This window comes from Rosa rugosa, chromosome 7, assembly GCF_958449725.1.
Source record: "Rosa rugosa chromosome 7, drRosRugo1.1, whole genome shotgun sequence".
Lineage (NCBI taxonomy): Eukaryota > Viridiplantae > Streptophyta > Magnoliopsida > Rosales > Rosaceae > Rosa > Rosa rugosa.
The window spans coordinates 7646344-7664278 of record NC_084826.1 but is presented as its reverse complement, the minus strand read 5'-3'; the positions used below and the strand labels follow the sequence as shown (position 1 = coordinate 7664278).

Genomic DNA, 17935 nt, shown 5'->3' with positions numbered 1-17935 from the left:
TCTATTTAGTCACTAACGGAATTGAAATCCATTTGTAAATAGTATCTATGTCTACGTACGGAAAGCCCTTTTAACTAAAATCTGAAACTTAAGTCAATCTTTTTGAACTTCAACTTATGTTTGGAACTTGGTTGCTCGTGTTGTTGAGGGATTTAGATGGTTTTCCGATACTAGTTGAAATGCTTAGTTTTTGGTATATTTCTGGCCCCCCAGGTGCATTCTATCATCTGACTTGGCAGCGCTAGGTCTTAATTTGCGTGATTTGAAACCGGAGACCCCATTAGGGTGATGTGGAGTCCCGCACCGATCCCAGAATAAATGTTGTACTTTAAACTCCCCACCCATGCACCTGCAATGCAAATGATATACGATATACCGCAATGCTAAATACAAGGAAGGCTTGCGGATCCCCGCCCTCGCAACACGTTTTTGTTTATATTTAGTAGGAGCCTTGAACATGTCTCTTGTAACCAGTGTATTCCGTGTTGTAATACTCTATGACTTATTAGGAGAATGCTTTAAGCAACATTTTCTCAAAGGAACTAGGCCATAAGAAGAATTTCCATGCTGTGACTGATATTTTATAGAAAAGTATGATTAGCTTTGGGTTTGTCTTAGGTTAGTTTTACTTCAATAAAGAAAGAGTTCTGCTCTTTTCGAAATTTGACGCGGTTTATGTCAAAATGCCCATGTTATAGCCAAACTTTAGTTAGTTAGTTGGGATGTACAAAACTTGCATTTATCTCACTGATGTCACATTTGTAACTTTATCTTACAGTATCAATGATGCAGAACCATTTTATTCATAATTTATAAAAAGTGATGTGTAAAGATATATATAAATCATTGCTCTCCAGGATTTATCTAGAATTGACCACCTTCAAAGGTCTGTCCAAATTGCCAACCAGCAGGAACGACATTATTGTGGGTGAGTGTGGCTCCATCACTGGTTGTGATTTTGAAGGAGAGGGTTTGTCCATTGAGGTAGGAATTGCTCTGCCAATTCTGCCCCCAGTTTCTTGACATTGGTAGCCACCCTGTCCTAGATCCCTTGATGGACACTGTTTTAACATCCCCTGCACCCCCAACGTTTGTTATCAACACCAAGTTGAAGTATGAGTGACCATTGATGGTGAACCTTATGCCTCCTTTCTTCTCACATGGAACCCTGTCCAAAACAAACACAAAAGAATTCAAAGTCTCTTAAATAAGCAACAATGTTATTTTATTTTCGGTTATCAACCAGTAAGTAAACACGAAAACAATAGCTCATCATTGAATAAAGTAATGACTTATATCAACGGTCTAATACGCTATATTGTCATATTATGATCGATACTAGAGCTAGATCCACTATCGGGCAAATAGATCCATTTCACCATATGGATGTCTAGATGTAAAACGGTAAACTTCATATTGACAAAACGCTCCAAACTAATTAAATGCGTTATAGTTTTCTCTTCTATGAGGGAATGCACTTCTATTGAAGAACTAATATACAATTACCTTCGGAATAGTACAGGGACAATCCCAGCACGATACTCAGCAATCTGCAAGAAAGCAGGCTGAGCCAAATCGAAATGTTCAAGAGGAGGATTGCACCACCCACCATTGTCGTTGGACAAAGCTTGATTAGGTGGGCAGAGGTTGGTGGCAGTGACAATGATGTCACCATGGAGGCACCATTTGGGGTCGTCGTTGCATCGCAATTGGTAACATGCTCCGCAGCTCAAACCACTGTTGAAGAGAGCAGTGCTTAGAGCTGCGGTGCGAGTCCCGTACCCTTGGCTGTACAAGTTTCCATAACCACATGCACCTCCTACATCAATATTTCTACCTCCATCAGACCATCTCAGTATGTATATATGGAAATACATATAGATCGAGTTGATTAGTTTGTAGCTTACCCATAGTGCCAGTAGCATCACTTCCCCCATAGAATGTTGCATGTGCAGTTTGCCATTCTCCGTATTCTCCACGACTTCCCTGACAACTAGTCAAGGGGATCAGCATAAAGAAGAGCAATTGCAGGATCTGCATTGCTTTCTTAGCCATTGTGTTGGTCTTATATTCAGTTATGTGTGAGTGTGTGTGTAGAAGAGATGCTATATATATTAGTAACGAAGGGACTTGGAGCGAGTGATTGAGCATGGAAATGAAATTAGTAGTTTGAGGGCCTTTGCGGTTGTCACGTTTGAGTTGGCCTAACTGCCATACTAAATTATCTTAATTGAATATCATTTAACTCACCAATAAATATATTATCCGAAATTTTGAATTACCGATATATGCACATGTTCTTTAAGAAATAATTTGTTGGTAAAAATTTATCATAAAAAAGTATAAAATTTGAAAGAGTACATATTTATTGGTAAAGTTTCCAATAAGAAACACTGAAAAATTACAAACCCTCTACTGACACTGAATTAATCGGTTAAGTATCCAAAGGACAAAATTAATGTAATATATATATATATATATATATATATATATATATATATATAGAGCTCAACTCTGATTCTCATTCGGGGTAATAAACATTTGATTATCAACTCTATAATTAATAATATGGGGGAGATGACATGATCTCTTAAGAGCATCTTTGGTAGACTCTCTATTTTAGCCCCTTAGCTATTTTAGAGAGCATGCATGTTTAGTTTTCTATCTATTTTAACAGCTGCACCAGATACCTAAGTGACTCTCCATTATAACATTTAGACTTTAGCTATCTCGCTCCTAAATATAGAGAGCGAGATGAGACTCTCTATAATTTAAAACATTATTTTGAGTTATTTTATGTCATTTATAAATACATTTAAACTATTTAATCTTTATTTAAAAAATAATATAAATTCAAAACTATCTAAAATAGAGAGCACTGTTACAAATGTATTTCTAAAGTGGCTAGCCAATATGACTTTTTAGCTATTTTGCTAAAATTTGACTCAAAATGGCTAGTGTTGCTAAACATACTTTTAATGCACCATATATATTCTCTTCCCTCGCTTATGATTTTGAAATTCACTATCAAGTTTTGAATACGATAACTAAACCATCGTTCAAGTTAGTTCTAAACCTTAAGAACTTAAAACCTCGATTAACAAATCGGATGACATCATGTCGAGGTGGTAACATTCTCCAAATACTGTTATTCTCAAATCTCAATTTGCTTACTTTGAATTTGACTTGGCATTTGATTATCATATATTTAATAACCGACTAGTAGGTTTGCACAAATCCCTAACCACATAATTAATCATATTGTCAAATGTCAAACCCCTAGCTAATACAACAAATTTCGGATGATAATGTAAACTGATCATCTTTTTAGTTTGGAGGCCGAGAGAGTAAGAACAATAGACTAGATTAAGTCAATTGAAAGAGAGGTTTGAATTTAGTTGGTTGACCGACTGCCGACCAATTAGAAGTATTGATAGAAAAGTGATCGATATGTCAAGCTAGCTGATGTGTTTTCCCTCACAATCATCGTCTTATCAAAATAGCGTTCGTAAGACTCAGTTTGGGAAAACTAAGATTAATTTATAAGCAGCTATATAACTTTTAGCTTATGAAAGTTGTTGTTTATCAATTTTTTATAAACACCAACTTAATGGTAGAACTTTTGAAATAAGCTGTTTTTTATTTTTTTTCCAAATTTCATTAAACACCTTTTGGTGCTTCACTTATAGTTAAACAACTTTTTGAGATGTGCCAAATTGGGCATAAGAATGATGACATGTGCCGAGTGAGTCTCAAAGAGAACTAGACAGACAAAAAAGTCACTCAATCTTCTTATTGTTATGTGGTCTTAGGAAGAAAAGTTTCTACATTCTTCTGTTCCAAAATTCATGTTCTAAGGCGTCCAAAGTTGCATGCAGAACATGTGGATGTTTTTCATTGTTTTTCCGATGAAAAGAAATGACATCACAAATCTATGAATGAGACATGCGATGTAGTGGAATAGCCATGATTACTAGGATTCCTTGATTTCAAAGTTTACAGAGTAGAAATGAATTCAAGTTTCCTGCAGTTCAATTTGGATGAACGCATGAGAGGCCATATTAGAGAGGTTTCCCAAGTTATAAAATTCAGATTACTCCTGTAGCAGATGTACTCTATTATTTTACTATTTTACTACAATAAGAAAACAAGAAAGTTTCCATTGGAGGTGGATCAGCCAGTGCAATCAAACTTAAATTGAATACACACAAAAAATAAGGTCGATGAACAAACACAGATAGGTCAAGTTCAACCATGGAAATTCTGAAGGTTTGAGCCGCTACTGTTTGATAGTGTTATATTCATTTTCATTGAATCGTTGGTTGGATTATGACAGATTATAATTGTTTCTAGGTGGTGAATAATTGTCCCTTAAAAGTTCTTCTGGTGTAGCTTTTTGGTAAATGACAGTTAATTGATAGAGCTAGTTTTGATGATGCGCTTAAAAGCCTACCATACTGCGAGGAGTAAGGACAACTGTGACGTAAAAACTTTGATTATTCTTCCTCCACATTTATCAAACAGCAACGGAGATGTGGTAGAACCGTGGGTGGAAGGTTAGTCGAAATGACTAAACATGGCTGGAAATAGTCTTTTACACTTTCAGCAGTTTTGGTAATTCACTTGAACGAGTTTATTCACATCTACAAGTTCTAGTGATATTAGCGAGTCTGAGGTTCATTCTAAATTGGACGAGTGCATTGGTATAATATGCCCTCTATCTTTAGAAGACGCCCTCTACGGCTCTACCTCGATTTGCTCAAGATACCCTGGGATGTCCATTTCGACCATTGTAATTGTTTGTTCTTTTACATAACCACTAGTATGGATGACAGTTTAGTAAAGGTTGTAAAGCTAATGATAGCTAGCCAACACAAAAGTGAGTTTCCGAGAATAAGCTATTCCATATGGCTAAGTTGCAATGCTCCTGAGAAATGTGGAACAAATGAAAACGAATACCAGTTGCAAATAAATGTCTCTTGAGATAAGATCCATACATGTAGCATAGTCTAAAAGATTCTTCCAGAGGTTGGAGGGCTAATAATAGAAGATAAGAAGAGTTGTTATTACACAAGAGTTGAATCATTTCATGGTCTTATCTACAAAAAAAGGATCCATTTCACAACTTTGAAATGTAACTCAGATAATTAAGAAGGCTATGCTGTGACAGAGAGGCATGGAAATTCAATTTGACATGTCTTCGAACACCTTGGCAACTTCTTCAATCCCCGCCATAATTTCTTCTCTTTTTTTGAAGAGATACATTTGGAAGTCCGATGAACCGTCACCTTATCCAAAACCTCACCGTGCTTCAACAAGTATTCTGCCACTTTCATCTGATCTGGCCTCCCCCTGTACCCACGTATGCAAATAGTCTTCAAGTGTGACACCAAACAAACAGGCACATACTCTGGTGGATTCCATTCATGATGTAATTCATCCGGATCGTGTCGACATAGGCAATCGCGGCTCTAAAGATTAACATAGATGAGATAAATTAAAATATTTCAAAATTCTCATTTATCAATACAGTTAGTAAGGGTGTAAAGCCATGTACACTTGCCTTTTTCAAGACAAGAGATTCCAGATTTGGCGATGCATTCAGAAAACTAATCAATGGTTGCCAAGAGCAGCAAGCTTGAAGAAGTAGCTTCAAGTGCTTCAAATTAACAAATGTAGGGAGATGATACTGATGTACAATGTGGGGATCCTTTCAGAAATCATGAAGTAAAGATCAATAAAAAACTATCACAATTAAACATTTTCTCTGCGTAATATAGCATTTCAGTTAATAAACTTGAGTGTCTAGAAAGGATTTAATCCACTAAGGGAACCAGTTAGAGCATACTTACCCCAAAAATAGGAGCTGACACTGACAGGTAAGTAACATTCAAAATTCCTGTGAAAAGCCTGTGCAAATTATCAGCAGCATCAAGGTGATAGTCAAGCTCTTGACCCGCATGCAGGTCCGCGCAATCAATCTTGGCTTCGTTCAGGGATTTGGCATTGCTCGAGGAATAGATTGCCAAAAGATTGCCGTCGAAAGTGAACTTTTCAAGATTTGGAGCATTGCCATTGATAAAAAGTTTGTGCTCATATTCTACTACCTCTAGATCATATGTTTCCAGGAACAAGCTTATTTGTAGTCTTTTCAGCTTCGGTGCAGAGATGTTAATGTTAAAAACTGAATCATCATCATATTCAGGGTCCGCATCAAAAATCAACTCTTCAAGTACAGGGCAGCAAGAAAAGAGGTTCTCCATCAGATGAGAACCAGCAAATGAGACTGAAACATGGAGAAACTTGAGACTTGGGAACCAATTTGGTTCAGGAGTAATGGTGATAAACGATTGCAGGCTCAGCTTCAACTTCTCCAAACTTTTCATCACGAAAAGGCTTCCTGGCAACTCGAAACACTGGGGCGGAAGTGACGAGTACACAGAACCCATGGGAATAATACCAAGATCGAGTTCAACAACATTACAGCCAATGGCAGTGCTAGTCCAATAATCAAACAGAAGGGGATCCACCATCTTAGTACAGCAAATGCGGAACCGATGAACTTTCAAGGAGTCATGAGCGAAAAGTACATTATCAAGAAACATCGAAAAACTATCGCAGTCGAATTCTTTTGGATCATAATCACATACGTCTATAGTGGGCACCGAAGCCCACACATTCTCCCATCTATGTGATAAAACACTGGTCTTTACAGCCTCAACTGTCGAAAGGAAAGACAAAATGTGGCAAAGAATTGCATCTGGCAATTCACTGAGTCTATCTTCGGTGCATCGTTTTCGACGCTTTGAGTTCGAACCCATTTTCATGTGATACAATTTCTGTAAAAGCGACACGAATTTCTAAGCTAGTTTCCCAGGGAGAGAAAGTTAATCTATAACACAATATTCAGGGAACTCCTCAATATTTGCACAAAGATTTTTCCCTATTAAAGATCTAGTGGTTTTCCATCAAACAGTATAAAGTATAAACCTTTGGCACTAGACTATAAGTTACCTTTGGCACTGTACTTGTTCTTTTTCTGGGTTTCTTACTTTCTTGGTGTCCAGAATGTATACAAAACCGTACTAAAGAAAAACAGAGGACATGCAAACTTGAGGAATTGGCAGACAAGGAAACTTTAGAATTGGGAAAATACCTGAATGGTCGAGTCGGTTCCGGGATACTGTGTGTGGTTGCTGAGGAAAAACAGGAACTACTGCTCTCCTACAGGTTGCTAACGCCAATCTTCTCCTCGAAATGGTAACTAGTGAAGCGTGGGAGAGAGTGAGAGTGAGAGTGAGAGTGTCTTTGAGTCACTGAAGCTGGGCTGAGGCTTGGGTGGGCCTTAATGTCTAGTTAAGGCCTATAACATTGCCGGCCATCTCGGTGATCCGTAGAAGACGCATATATTTGAAACCCAAACTTATTTGATAAGCTAAATGTATAATTTATTGCCCAATTTTTCCTAGCTAGATTATTTGGGTATTGGCAAGGTATCTTAAGAGAGCTAAAGAGGGTTTCCCAATTAATCAGTATAAAATCATATATAATAGACAATAATTAGACAATCAACAATGGTGCAGAAGAAATGCCAAAGATGATGATGGAATTATGGTTGTAAGAGAGAGAGAGAGAGAGAGAGAGAGAGAATCTAGAGATTATTAGATTATTATTATTATTATTATTTTTCACTTGAAGAATAGGGGTAAATTAGGATTTTAAAATGTTCAAAAATGAGAGGAGGTTTAAATGTCAATATGAGAGGTATGAATAGAAGCACTCATCTTAGAGTAATGGCAATGGGGCTAGTAAAGATTCTTAGTCATCCAGTAATTTTTTGTTTCTGTTTTTAAATTGTGTTGCTTATCTTTAATTCTTTTTTTTTTTTTTCAGTAAATGTGGATTTTTTTTTTGTGAGAATAATAGTCAACCATTTTATTAATAATAAGGGTCCTTAACCTAATGCACCAAAATAGACCAAAATCATCCCACTTACCCCAGCAACAAATTTGTATTCCCACTAACACAATTTGAAGTGAAATAACAATTTTGACCTCAGCTTTATTAAAAAACTACATCAATGCCATCGAGTACTCTGTCTTCTCTCTCTCATTGCTGTCCGATCACTTTCTCTCTCTCTCGCTCCGCCGAACTGAAGACTCCCTCTGTATATCCACCACCGTCGCTTTCCTCCCCCTCTCCACCTCTGTGTTCTTCCTCTTCCCCTCCGACCTGGCCAGATCCAACTCATTGGAGAAGCTCACCCTGGACCTCTCTAGCTTCTTCTTCCTCTGGTTCTTAAATGCGGCAACCCATTCCGATTTCACCAGCCTCAACTCGTCGCCGGACCTGAGGACCTGATCCGGCAAAGACCTCAGCTCCGTTTTGCAGAACAGACAGCAGTCGTCTTCAACCACGACCAGAAAATCTTCGATGCCTTCGAGAACGCAGGAGCTAGCGCCGATGACCGAGTCCGATATCGCCGAATTCTGCTCGAGCACCGCCGATTCGAACCTTCTCAGGCCATCAAATCTCAATCTGAACTTCAAATGCTCTGAGAAGAAGATTGGTTTCCATGGATTCTGAATCAGCTTTGAAGATTAGTCTAGTCTTGTTGTATGTTGTGTATGGTTTCTGATAGCCTGGGGGATTTGGTGCAGCAAGAAGAGAGGGTTCCGGTCATCGAGGAAGAAGAAGATTGGGTGTCCAGATCATTTTCTGGGTGCCCATATCAGATTCTTTTTTTTTTTTTTTTTCTAAAGTAAGTAAGTAACCGGACAGAATGAAAGAAATTTTTTTTTGAATGTCTATTGGGGGGCAATAGACGTCTATTGCCCCCCAATAGAAGTTTTGAATTAATATAATATCCTCTCTTTTTTCTTTAATTAAAGTTATATTTGTGTAATTTTAGAAAAATTAGTTCTCATTTCGGTAATCGAAACGTCTATTGGGGGGCAATAGATGTCTATTGAGAGGCAATAGACGTTTTAAAATTCATATAATTTCTTCGTTTTTTTCTTTAATCAAAGTTTTATCTGTCTAATTTTAGGAAGATTAGTTCCTATTCCGGCTACCGAAAGTTCTATTAGGGGGCAATAGTCGTCTATTGGGGGGCAATACATGGCTGATAGTCGTCTATTGGGGGCAATACATGGTTGATAGTCGTCTATTGGGGGCAATAGATGTCTATTGGGTGCAAAAAAACATTCCGGTGAGATTTTCAGCAAATTTCTGTGGGCGGTAGCCGGTGACCGGAATCCGGCGACCGTTGACCGGAATATGGCGAAAGTTGACCGGATTCCGGCGGCCGGTGACCGGGCTCCGGCGAAGTCTCCCATGGTTTCTCTCTCTTCCATTCTCTCTCTCTCCCTCTCTCTCTCTCTCTAAGTAATAAAGAGGTGAGGGTAAAATTGTATTAAAAAAAATTAAAAAACAAAAAAAAAATCTTAATGGAGTATTAGGGAAGACCTCCTTAGAGTGTTTTGGGTAAGAGAGAATTAAAAAAACTTAATGGGGTAAGTGGGAAAAAAATCTCTAAAAATGGTGTAAATGGACAAAAACCCTAATAATAATAAGAAAGATTACAAATTATAGATGTAGAGACTATATCAAAATGAAAAATAGCATAAAAAATACAAGATGCAACAAGGCATCGGAAATAAAACCTAGCGAGGATAATTAGGGAAGCTAAAAATCATTTGATGAGACACCGGGTAGACCCCGGGCAATGTAAAACAGTACCAATAGTATGCTCAACTAGGCCTCATCAAAAAACCCGCGGATCAAGTGGGACGATGGAGGCCCGCCGGTCCGCAGGGCCAAAAGCCCAGCCCGACCCGTCAAAAAGCCCGCAATAGGCCCGGCCACGTGGGTAGAGGGCCGGGTTTGGTTTAGGGGTTTGAAACCCGGCCCGGCCGGTAAAAGCCTGTAAACTATTATATATATGTGTGTGTGTGTGTGTGTGTGTGTGTGTGTTTATAAATATATATAAACACACACACACACACATATATATATATACAGATCCTATTCAGAGCGGAGTTCCGCTTTGAAATTAACGTGTGAAGTTCAAGTTTTGGGTCACTTTTCGATCGCATATCCACATCTCGACCGTTCAGTTTTTAGATACTAGTGTATAGATCATCTCTGCAAATTTTCAGCCAAATTGATCATCGTTAAGGTATCTAACTCACTCAAACCAATGGACGGACTGAATCTGTCAACCTGAACCGTACTAGCTTTAAGGCAATTATCAACGCCTTAACGATCATCATTTTGACTGAAAATTTGCAGAGACGATCTATACACTAGTATCTAAAAACTGAACGGTCGAGATGTGGATATGCAACCGAAAAGTGACCCAAAACTCGAACTTCACACGTTAATTTTCAAAGCGGAGCTCCGCTCTGGATAGGATCTATATATATATATATATCTGTGTGTGTGTGTGTGTGTGTGTGTGTGTGTGTGTGTGTGCGCACATACATACATATGTGGAAGTTCTCATACTTCTATATAGAATATGTGCATATATATTCTACATATCATGACTACGATTGACCAATTCGATCGGATTTGAAAATATGGTGAAATTGGCTAAATTTTTTACCACACTCATAATTTATTGTAATAATCATAATCACATCCAACGGTTAGTTTTCTCATTTTCTTTGAATTGATAGAGGTTGCTCTTTGGAGAGTATGATATATAAATATAGTTTATAAAAAAAATAGTATCTGTAAAGATTTATTTGTAAATAAAGCCCGCAAGGCCCAGCCCAAAAAAACCAGCAAGGCCAGGCCCGAAAAAGCCCGGAAGGCCCACTTTATATGGACGGGCTTGAATCCTTCGATTTACAATAAAGCCCGGCCCGTTATTATTTAAAAATGTAGCAAGGCCCGACCCGTTGATGAGGCCTATGGTCAACCATACTTCCACGTACACAAACAAATGTGTCGAATAGAGGGTAACAGAACCGGCGGTAATGTGACCTACCTTACCCACTCCACAAAAAATAATATGTCGAGTAGAGAGCAATATTTTACCTAAGTAGCCAAAATTTCAATTCCAGACTAGCAAAAAAAAAAATCCGTAAAAAGTCTCATGGATCCCAGATGCAAATCCAAACAGAAGACAAAACCCAATCAAAGGCCCATCTTGAGTAGCCCACACAAAAAGGAGCCTAGGTTCACAGTTGGGCAACCAAAATCTCTCTGGGCACCCAGACCTGCCTTGTCCTCGACCCCAGTCGCTGCGCCGCTAGTCCTTGCCTGAGGAACCCCTTCCCGGACCTGTTCACATGAATCAAGACGTCGCCGCCTGCCCCACCAGTCTTGGGGCGGTGCCCACAAAGGACTGAAAAGCTTTTACACCAGACCCAAACCCTGCTTGGTCAGATCTGTAGGACAGCAATCACTGACTTCGATCGCTGATATGTCATCTTCCCATCACTAGTGATCATGGTCAAGCAACGGCCCACCCGGACCAGATCTATCCAATAAACCCACTTTCAGATGTGTCGGCTCAGTCGAAGTCGGTTCACAGCCGGTACGGTTCCAACCCAGCAAGGCGGCACAACCCCTTCTTCTCCCCCACCAACCCCGATCAGATAGAGGCTGGGACCAGAAAGTCGTCGCCAGGAAGCATGCTTGCCGCGACTGGTAAGGACACACGGTAGAAGCCGTGCGCAAAGGTAACAACACCAAGAGCGGTGTTGGAAAGGTGCTCCATCGATGATGGAGGAAGGTACAGAAAGGCCAAAAATGACGCTCTCCCAACCCTAGCAGAGCGCTAGGTATTTTCATTTTTTAAAATTACATTCATAATTTGAACAACACAACATACATAAGTAAATGTGGATTTGATTATATGCATACTAAGATAGTCATTACATATTGTTTTTTTGCCTTCAAACTAGACAGATCAAGAAGTTGTGGTAAGAGAACCACTATGATATATAGAGATAGACCACCTATATTTGTACTAATCGCTAACTTATTAAAGAAAGCCTGAAAGCCTATAACTATGAACAATTTAAGACATAGAATATAGGCATATTGTTGTTAATCTTTAACCAGTGCTATTTGGTAGAGATTTATTTGGTAATCATTTGTACTGATTTTCTTATTATCTTTTTATGGCTTATTATTGATTTTTTTTAAGTTTACCTTTCTTTGCCTGTATTATTCCTTTGTTTTGAGACAACACTCCTCTTGTTAAATAATACTAGACTACTAGTCATTCTCTACACATGTTCTGCATGTGCAAGTATTTTTTTTTCTTCAAAAAAATAAAAAAATAAAGACGGTCATTACAGAGAGAAGATAGTGGGTTGTGGGTTTTTTTTTTTTTTTTTATAATAAAAATAGATTTTGTGAATGTCATAATTGTCCTTGTGATTTAATTAATTCTCAAAGTTTTTTAATTTTTTAGGATTATTTCCGTCAAAATTTTTAATTTTGGTTCTTTTCTTAATAATAGTATATATATTTTTGGACAAATGTGGCCAAATAAGAGAGAAACCAAAATGATTAGTGATAGTCTAACGCTCAATCATGCATGAGTGCATCCAAGAGTTATAACTTTATTTTGTTCTTCTCTTCCTCTTCTTCTTCTTGTTTTTTTTTTTTTGGCAATCTTCTTTTGTGCTTCTCTAAGGACCAATATTGATGACACATCAATATATAGATGTGGCTAAGGGTTGGAGGGCTAACGCTCAATCATGCATGAGTGCATCCAAGAGTTATAACTTTATTTTGTTTTTCTTTTTGGCAATCTTCTTTTGTTCTTAAGAGTACCAATATCGACGATACATCAATATATAGATGTAGCTAAGGGTTGCCTAGCGCTACAACCCCAAAGATGTAAAACCAGACCCCAATTAGGTGCTTTGAGGGCCAATGTGAAATGGTGAAGGCACTAGAGGCCGAGTTCTTCCAAAATATGATCAATTATGCACCTATAATGTGTGGTCCATATGGACCACAACCCATTCATTGCATTGCATTTCGGTGGTGGCATAGTATGGGTAAAATGTCAATGGTAGTTGGCTCACTATCAGAGACATGCAGTAGCGTACTAACCCATACCACACAATACAGGAGAGTTAAATCTTGATAGTTGTGAGAAATGACTATTCAAGAAACCGTTCAATGCTGGTAATTTGATCGATGACAGTAAAAATCAGATATTACAAAGTTCTCGAGGTTAAAATCCAACAAGGAGGCAATGTGAGAGCTAAAATTCTATAAAAATTGTGGAATTCTATAGTTCAGTCACAATTTACAGTGTTTCTGTATAATGATGGACTAATCTAACGAACTCTTGACTTTAAAATTTTAATACACTTCAAAATACATCAAAATAAGATTGGAGATTCATGAAAAGAGGTAGATTAGCTCATAGAGAGATGTCAATTCTGCCAGTTAATGCAGTAATGAGCTCAACTACTCAGTTCTGGTATCTATTGCTGCAGGTGTAGTCACTAGTCAGTATTGAGTAGCAAGCTAGAGGACCAGTTTAACTCTCATGTTTAATTTTAAAAATCAGACAATTTTATATCACAAGTAAATCACTACAGGTAGTAACTCGTAATTTACTTTGTTCCAATCGTTTTTCCCAACTAATTTTCAACCTTTTCTGTTTCGTTCATCGATACTGTATGAACATTATTAGGGTTTTGACAATTGGTAACCCTAACACATCTTTCAATGGGTTATAGCTCGTCGTTTTTAGCGCCGGTCATCGTGTCTCGATCTTCTTCTGCATGCGCTCAGAGCATTCAAACCAGGTCTGCACGTCCACCACTGATTTTGACGCACCGAATAGCACAACGCTGCCACTTGCCACCACCATTTCCCCTATATAAGCACCACCACGGCACCACCTTCTTTCCGAGCATACACATCACTGTAGCAATACCCAGAGCATTTTAAATTTTTAACTAAGAAACAGATCGATCAAAATGGCCGGAACCCTAGCCAAGCTGGCTTGTGTGCTCGTGATGTGCGTGGTGGTTGCCGAAGCGGCCATGACATGCAACCAGATCCAGGGCGGGATGGCACCGTGCCTGGGCTACCTCACCAAAGGTGGGACCCCCAGTGCGGGGTGTTGTACCAACCTGAGAAACATGGTCAACTCGGCGAGGACCACCGATGACCGCCAGAATGCTTGCAAGTGCTTGAAAGCAGCTGCTGCTAAACTCAAAGGGATCAACCCAACCAACGCTGCTAGGCTCCCGTCCAACTGCAAGGTCAACATTCCTTACAAGATCAGCGTCTCCACTAATTGCGCCAGGTACCCGTATTCCTAATTTCACATTCATGCCTGTAAATTAACCCTAGCTCCTCGTCTTTCTAAATTATTTTGTTATGTCTTGCAGCGTGAAATGAAGATCGAGTCGGATGATGGAGCAGAGCAGGATATGAAGCTAGCTAGTTTAGTAGGCTTATTAAGTTCAGAATAATAAGGGATTGAGTGGGTCCAGATAGGGCGAGTTCATGCACTACTTCAGCGACTGTCGTTTAAGTACTCTCTTTTTTATTCATGTTAGTTTCAGATGTATGTCTATTATCTTCATGGAATTTATATCCTGCTATTTTTGAGTCATATGCATGCATCTATCTTTTGATTAACCTGACCTTACTCTGCATTCCGGGTGTGTATCTTTATTTTTGCTCGTGCTTAGGCTTTTTTAATACTTTTGTTATATATTCACTACAAAAAAATAATGCAAAGATCGACTACACACATACGGGCATATTTTGATCATTTAATGTTTGCCGACATATTTATGGCCAGTAGTATTCTCTTGGTCAGTATAACGTACAGGGTTCTTTTTTGATTTAGATTGAGATGATCGAAAATAAGTTTATTCAAATTTTAATATATCTTTTTTATTTTAATCCAATTAGAAGTGTAGTAGATGAACACTACTCATATGTCAAATTAAAGAACATTTCGACACTAATCAATCAACCAATCAACCGTAGTATAACATATGGTGAAACAAAATTAAACTAACGAAATCAGATGAAATGTCAAGGTCATAGAGGCCTGCCCTCAAGGGCTAGCTAGTAGTGCAAGGATACGTGAACCCTAGGGCATGTATTAGAGGAACCCATCATCTATATAAGAAGTGATTGTTTTTTCCGTATGTGTATATATCGTTGAGAAAATTGATTAGTCCTCCATCATCGTAAATATGTATCTCGAAAGAAGGAAGGCAGATCCATACTCTTCGAGTGACGTGATCCATGGAGACTGTTACGCACTAGTAGGGATTTCTGGTGTGCAACGTGCATGACCAGATCTACAAGGCGATGCCGCGATGGTAGGCATGCAGACCAAGTTTTCATTCTTTAATTTCAGGGGTCCGCAACCTTAATTATTTACCTAACTATTTGGCAATGGTCACAAGTTTGGACAAAGACTTGTTCCGTTGTTGGAGTCTTCGAGATGTCACAAATTATTTAGCCAACTAAAACCCAGATCTAGGGTTAATGTATATGACAATATACGTCTTGGTTTTAGCTTTGACAACAATGAAAGTGAGTCGGTGTATGTAAACGTAAATTGGACACGAAATGTGGTGTCGGGATACTGGTACGACGACATTGATGAAGTTTTGGCACTAAATGAATGATGAAATTACAAAATGACCCTAATTTCAATCCTTCACCGACTACTTGATATATTTTGGCCTTTTATATCATTATGGCAAGAAGGGTTATAAATTCCACCTATACATGGGACAATTTGTAGTTGCATTTGAAAAAGTTCTATTATAATTCAAAGTACTGAAACCTTAGAGGTGCTTAGAGGTGTGAACTCTTAGATTAGTCACTACTCAATATTTCACTAGACACTAGTTGAGATGTGTTTTGAACTAATCTGCTGACTTTCTATTTCTAAAATTTAATATTGTCTCAGTATTAAACACCCCGTCTCTTTGTCATTCATTCGATCAGTTGATCGATCCTTTACGTCGATCAGTGTACGAGTCTGAATTTGTCCTTGAGAGCATTTAAGGTGTACTTGCCAACTGCATGAGTGAGATCATTAATGCCTCTTAGGATTTAATCGCTTAAAATTAGAGGTTAGAGGATAGTGCAAAAGCATTCAATTGAATACAACTGCCAACCGACTCCTTCCCAACTCGTACATACGTTTTTGACCTGTATCCTTCTTCATTATCGAGCAATGATATGGCTAGTGATACCAAGCTAACTTTCTCATAATAAAATGTCACAGTTGAATTTTGATTAGAGATTGATTGAGAATTATATTATAGGCCATACTTAATTATGTATTAAGAAGTGTTTAGAAGTGCTTTCATATATTCAAAAGTGTTTCTAGCACTACTTGACGGAATTAGCCTAAATGTTTTATGAATTATACAACTACTTCATTATGTTTTGTGGAGAAGCTATTCGTTTTTTTAAAAGAGGTTTGGAACCCAGCCTAGCTGGGAGGATCAGCCTCAAGCTCAGTTTTATTTATTATATTAATATTAAAGTTTTACAACTGAAGGGAACATAAAACCTGAACCCTGTGCTACAATAAAACATTTACAATAATCCTCATATATTACATCTTGAATAATAATAGCAGGAGTCTTCTCTAACCAAACATCATTTAATCTAGAAACACTAAGAAGATGTGCAAGCCTATGTGCAACACCATTTGTTCACGGTAAATATGCCGAATTCTAACTAATTTAAAACAGATAAATAATATTTACAATCATCTAAAATTCGACTGACCTCCGAATAATTCACCTCAAAACTCTTGAGTGCAGCAATCAGAAGGGCAGAGTCACTCTCAATGTCAATTTTCGTCCAATCTTGATGTATACTGAAAAGAAAACAAGTTCTACACGCCGCAGCTTTCATATTAATAGCCAAGTTTGCATGCAGAAAAGGCCTCGCAATAGCTACAACTCTCATGCCCAAATCATCTCTGACCACCACCCCAATGCTCCAACTCCACAATCCGCTTTAAAAGCACCGTCAATATTAATTTTCAGCCGTCCTGTGGGAGGACATTCCCACTTAGTCAGAACCCTCTTCTTTTTTCTCGTTGCTTTTGGGTGATATTGTTGGAAATCTTCCAACCTCTGTTTACACCACTCAATCATATGCATGGGTTGGAAATTGCCACCCTTCCAGACAAGATTATTTCTCGCACTCCATAATAACCAAAGAGCCATGAAAAAATAGTCACACAAATCAGCCCCTAAAACGAGTCCATTACGTCAAACACTCAAACACCCATGTTCTCAAATCATGTGCAACATGCTCTTTCGGCTTTAGTTTCAAAGGACAAGAGTTTGCTTCAATGCTAAACAATCATTAAACACATGTTAAGAGCGTTTTTTTTTTTTTGTAAAAGTTCAACGAAGCAAGTCAAAGAATTTATGATTGATTAATTAGCAAAGCACTAACAATGAAGCTTATTTACAGGATATATCAATTCTCTACTAAAATTGGTCATGTAGGAATTTTCTAATGTAACATGGATATATGTACATATAGGGAATAAATGCGATTGCGAAATTGAGTTGGTTATTACTTGATCAAAATCCATGCCAGTCTTAATCCGTGCAGAATCCTATTTGTATGATCGAACAATAGATTTTATTTTCATTACCGCATCGGTAATTAATTTGTTTTGTCATTGAAGAACAAATTATATTGGAGAACCAAGAACGTGAATACGAAACATAAATATACAGAAGATATTTTTGCAATCTACACTACTGAGTTTCACCTCAATGAAATATACAGTATTTGTCTTCTTACCGTTATCATATAGATGATGTGACCGGTCAGTATGGCGTGAGAAAATTAATTTCTGCAGAATTAATCACTCACACTTACTAGCTTAGTAAAACTCACCCAACTCCCCTCTATATAAACCACAGTCCATAGCATG

General features: G+C 38.1%; 2 protein-coding genes across 2 annotated transcripts; one reads left to right on the top strand and one right to left on the bottom strand.

Moving 5' to 3' along the window:
• Nucleotides 1–784: 784 nt before the first annotated feature.
• LOC133722752 (F-box/FBD/LRR-repeat protein At4g00160-like) lies at nucleotides 785–7284 on the bottom strand. Its single transcript, XM_062149621.1, has 8 exons — nucleotides 7157–7284; nucleotides 5853–6839; nucleotides 5564–5710; nucleotides 5158–5471; nucleotides 4750–4819; nucleotides 1908–2208; nucleotides 1507–1819; nucleotides 785–1168 (listed from the first exon to the last, which is right to left on the bottom strand). The coding sequence occupies exons 2-8, from the start codon at nucleotides 6825–6827 to the stop codon at nucleotides 865–867; spliced, it is 2424 nt and encodes an 807-aa protein (XP_062005605.1). The 5' UTR covers nucleotides 6828–6839; nucleotides 7157–7284; the 3' UTR covers nucleotides 785–864.
• A 6304-nt stretch (nucleotides 7285–13588) lies between these two features.
• On the top strand, nucleotides 13589–14659 carry LOC133722216 (non-specific lipid-transfer protein 1-like). Its single transcript, XM_062149041.1, has 2 exons — nucleotides 13589–14296; nucleotides 14382–14659. The coding sequence occupies exons 1-2, from the start codon at nucleotides 13965–13967 to the stop codon at nucleotides 14389–14391; spliced, it is 342 nt and encodes a 113-aa protein (XP_062005025.1). The 5' UTR covers nucleotides 13589–13964; the 3' UTR covers nucleotides 14392–14659.
• The last annotated feature ends 3276 nt before the right edge of the window (nucleotides 14660–17935 follow it).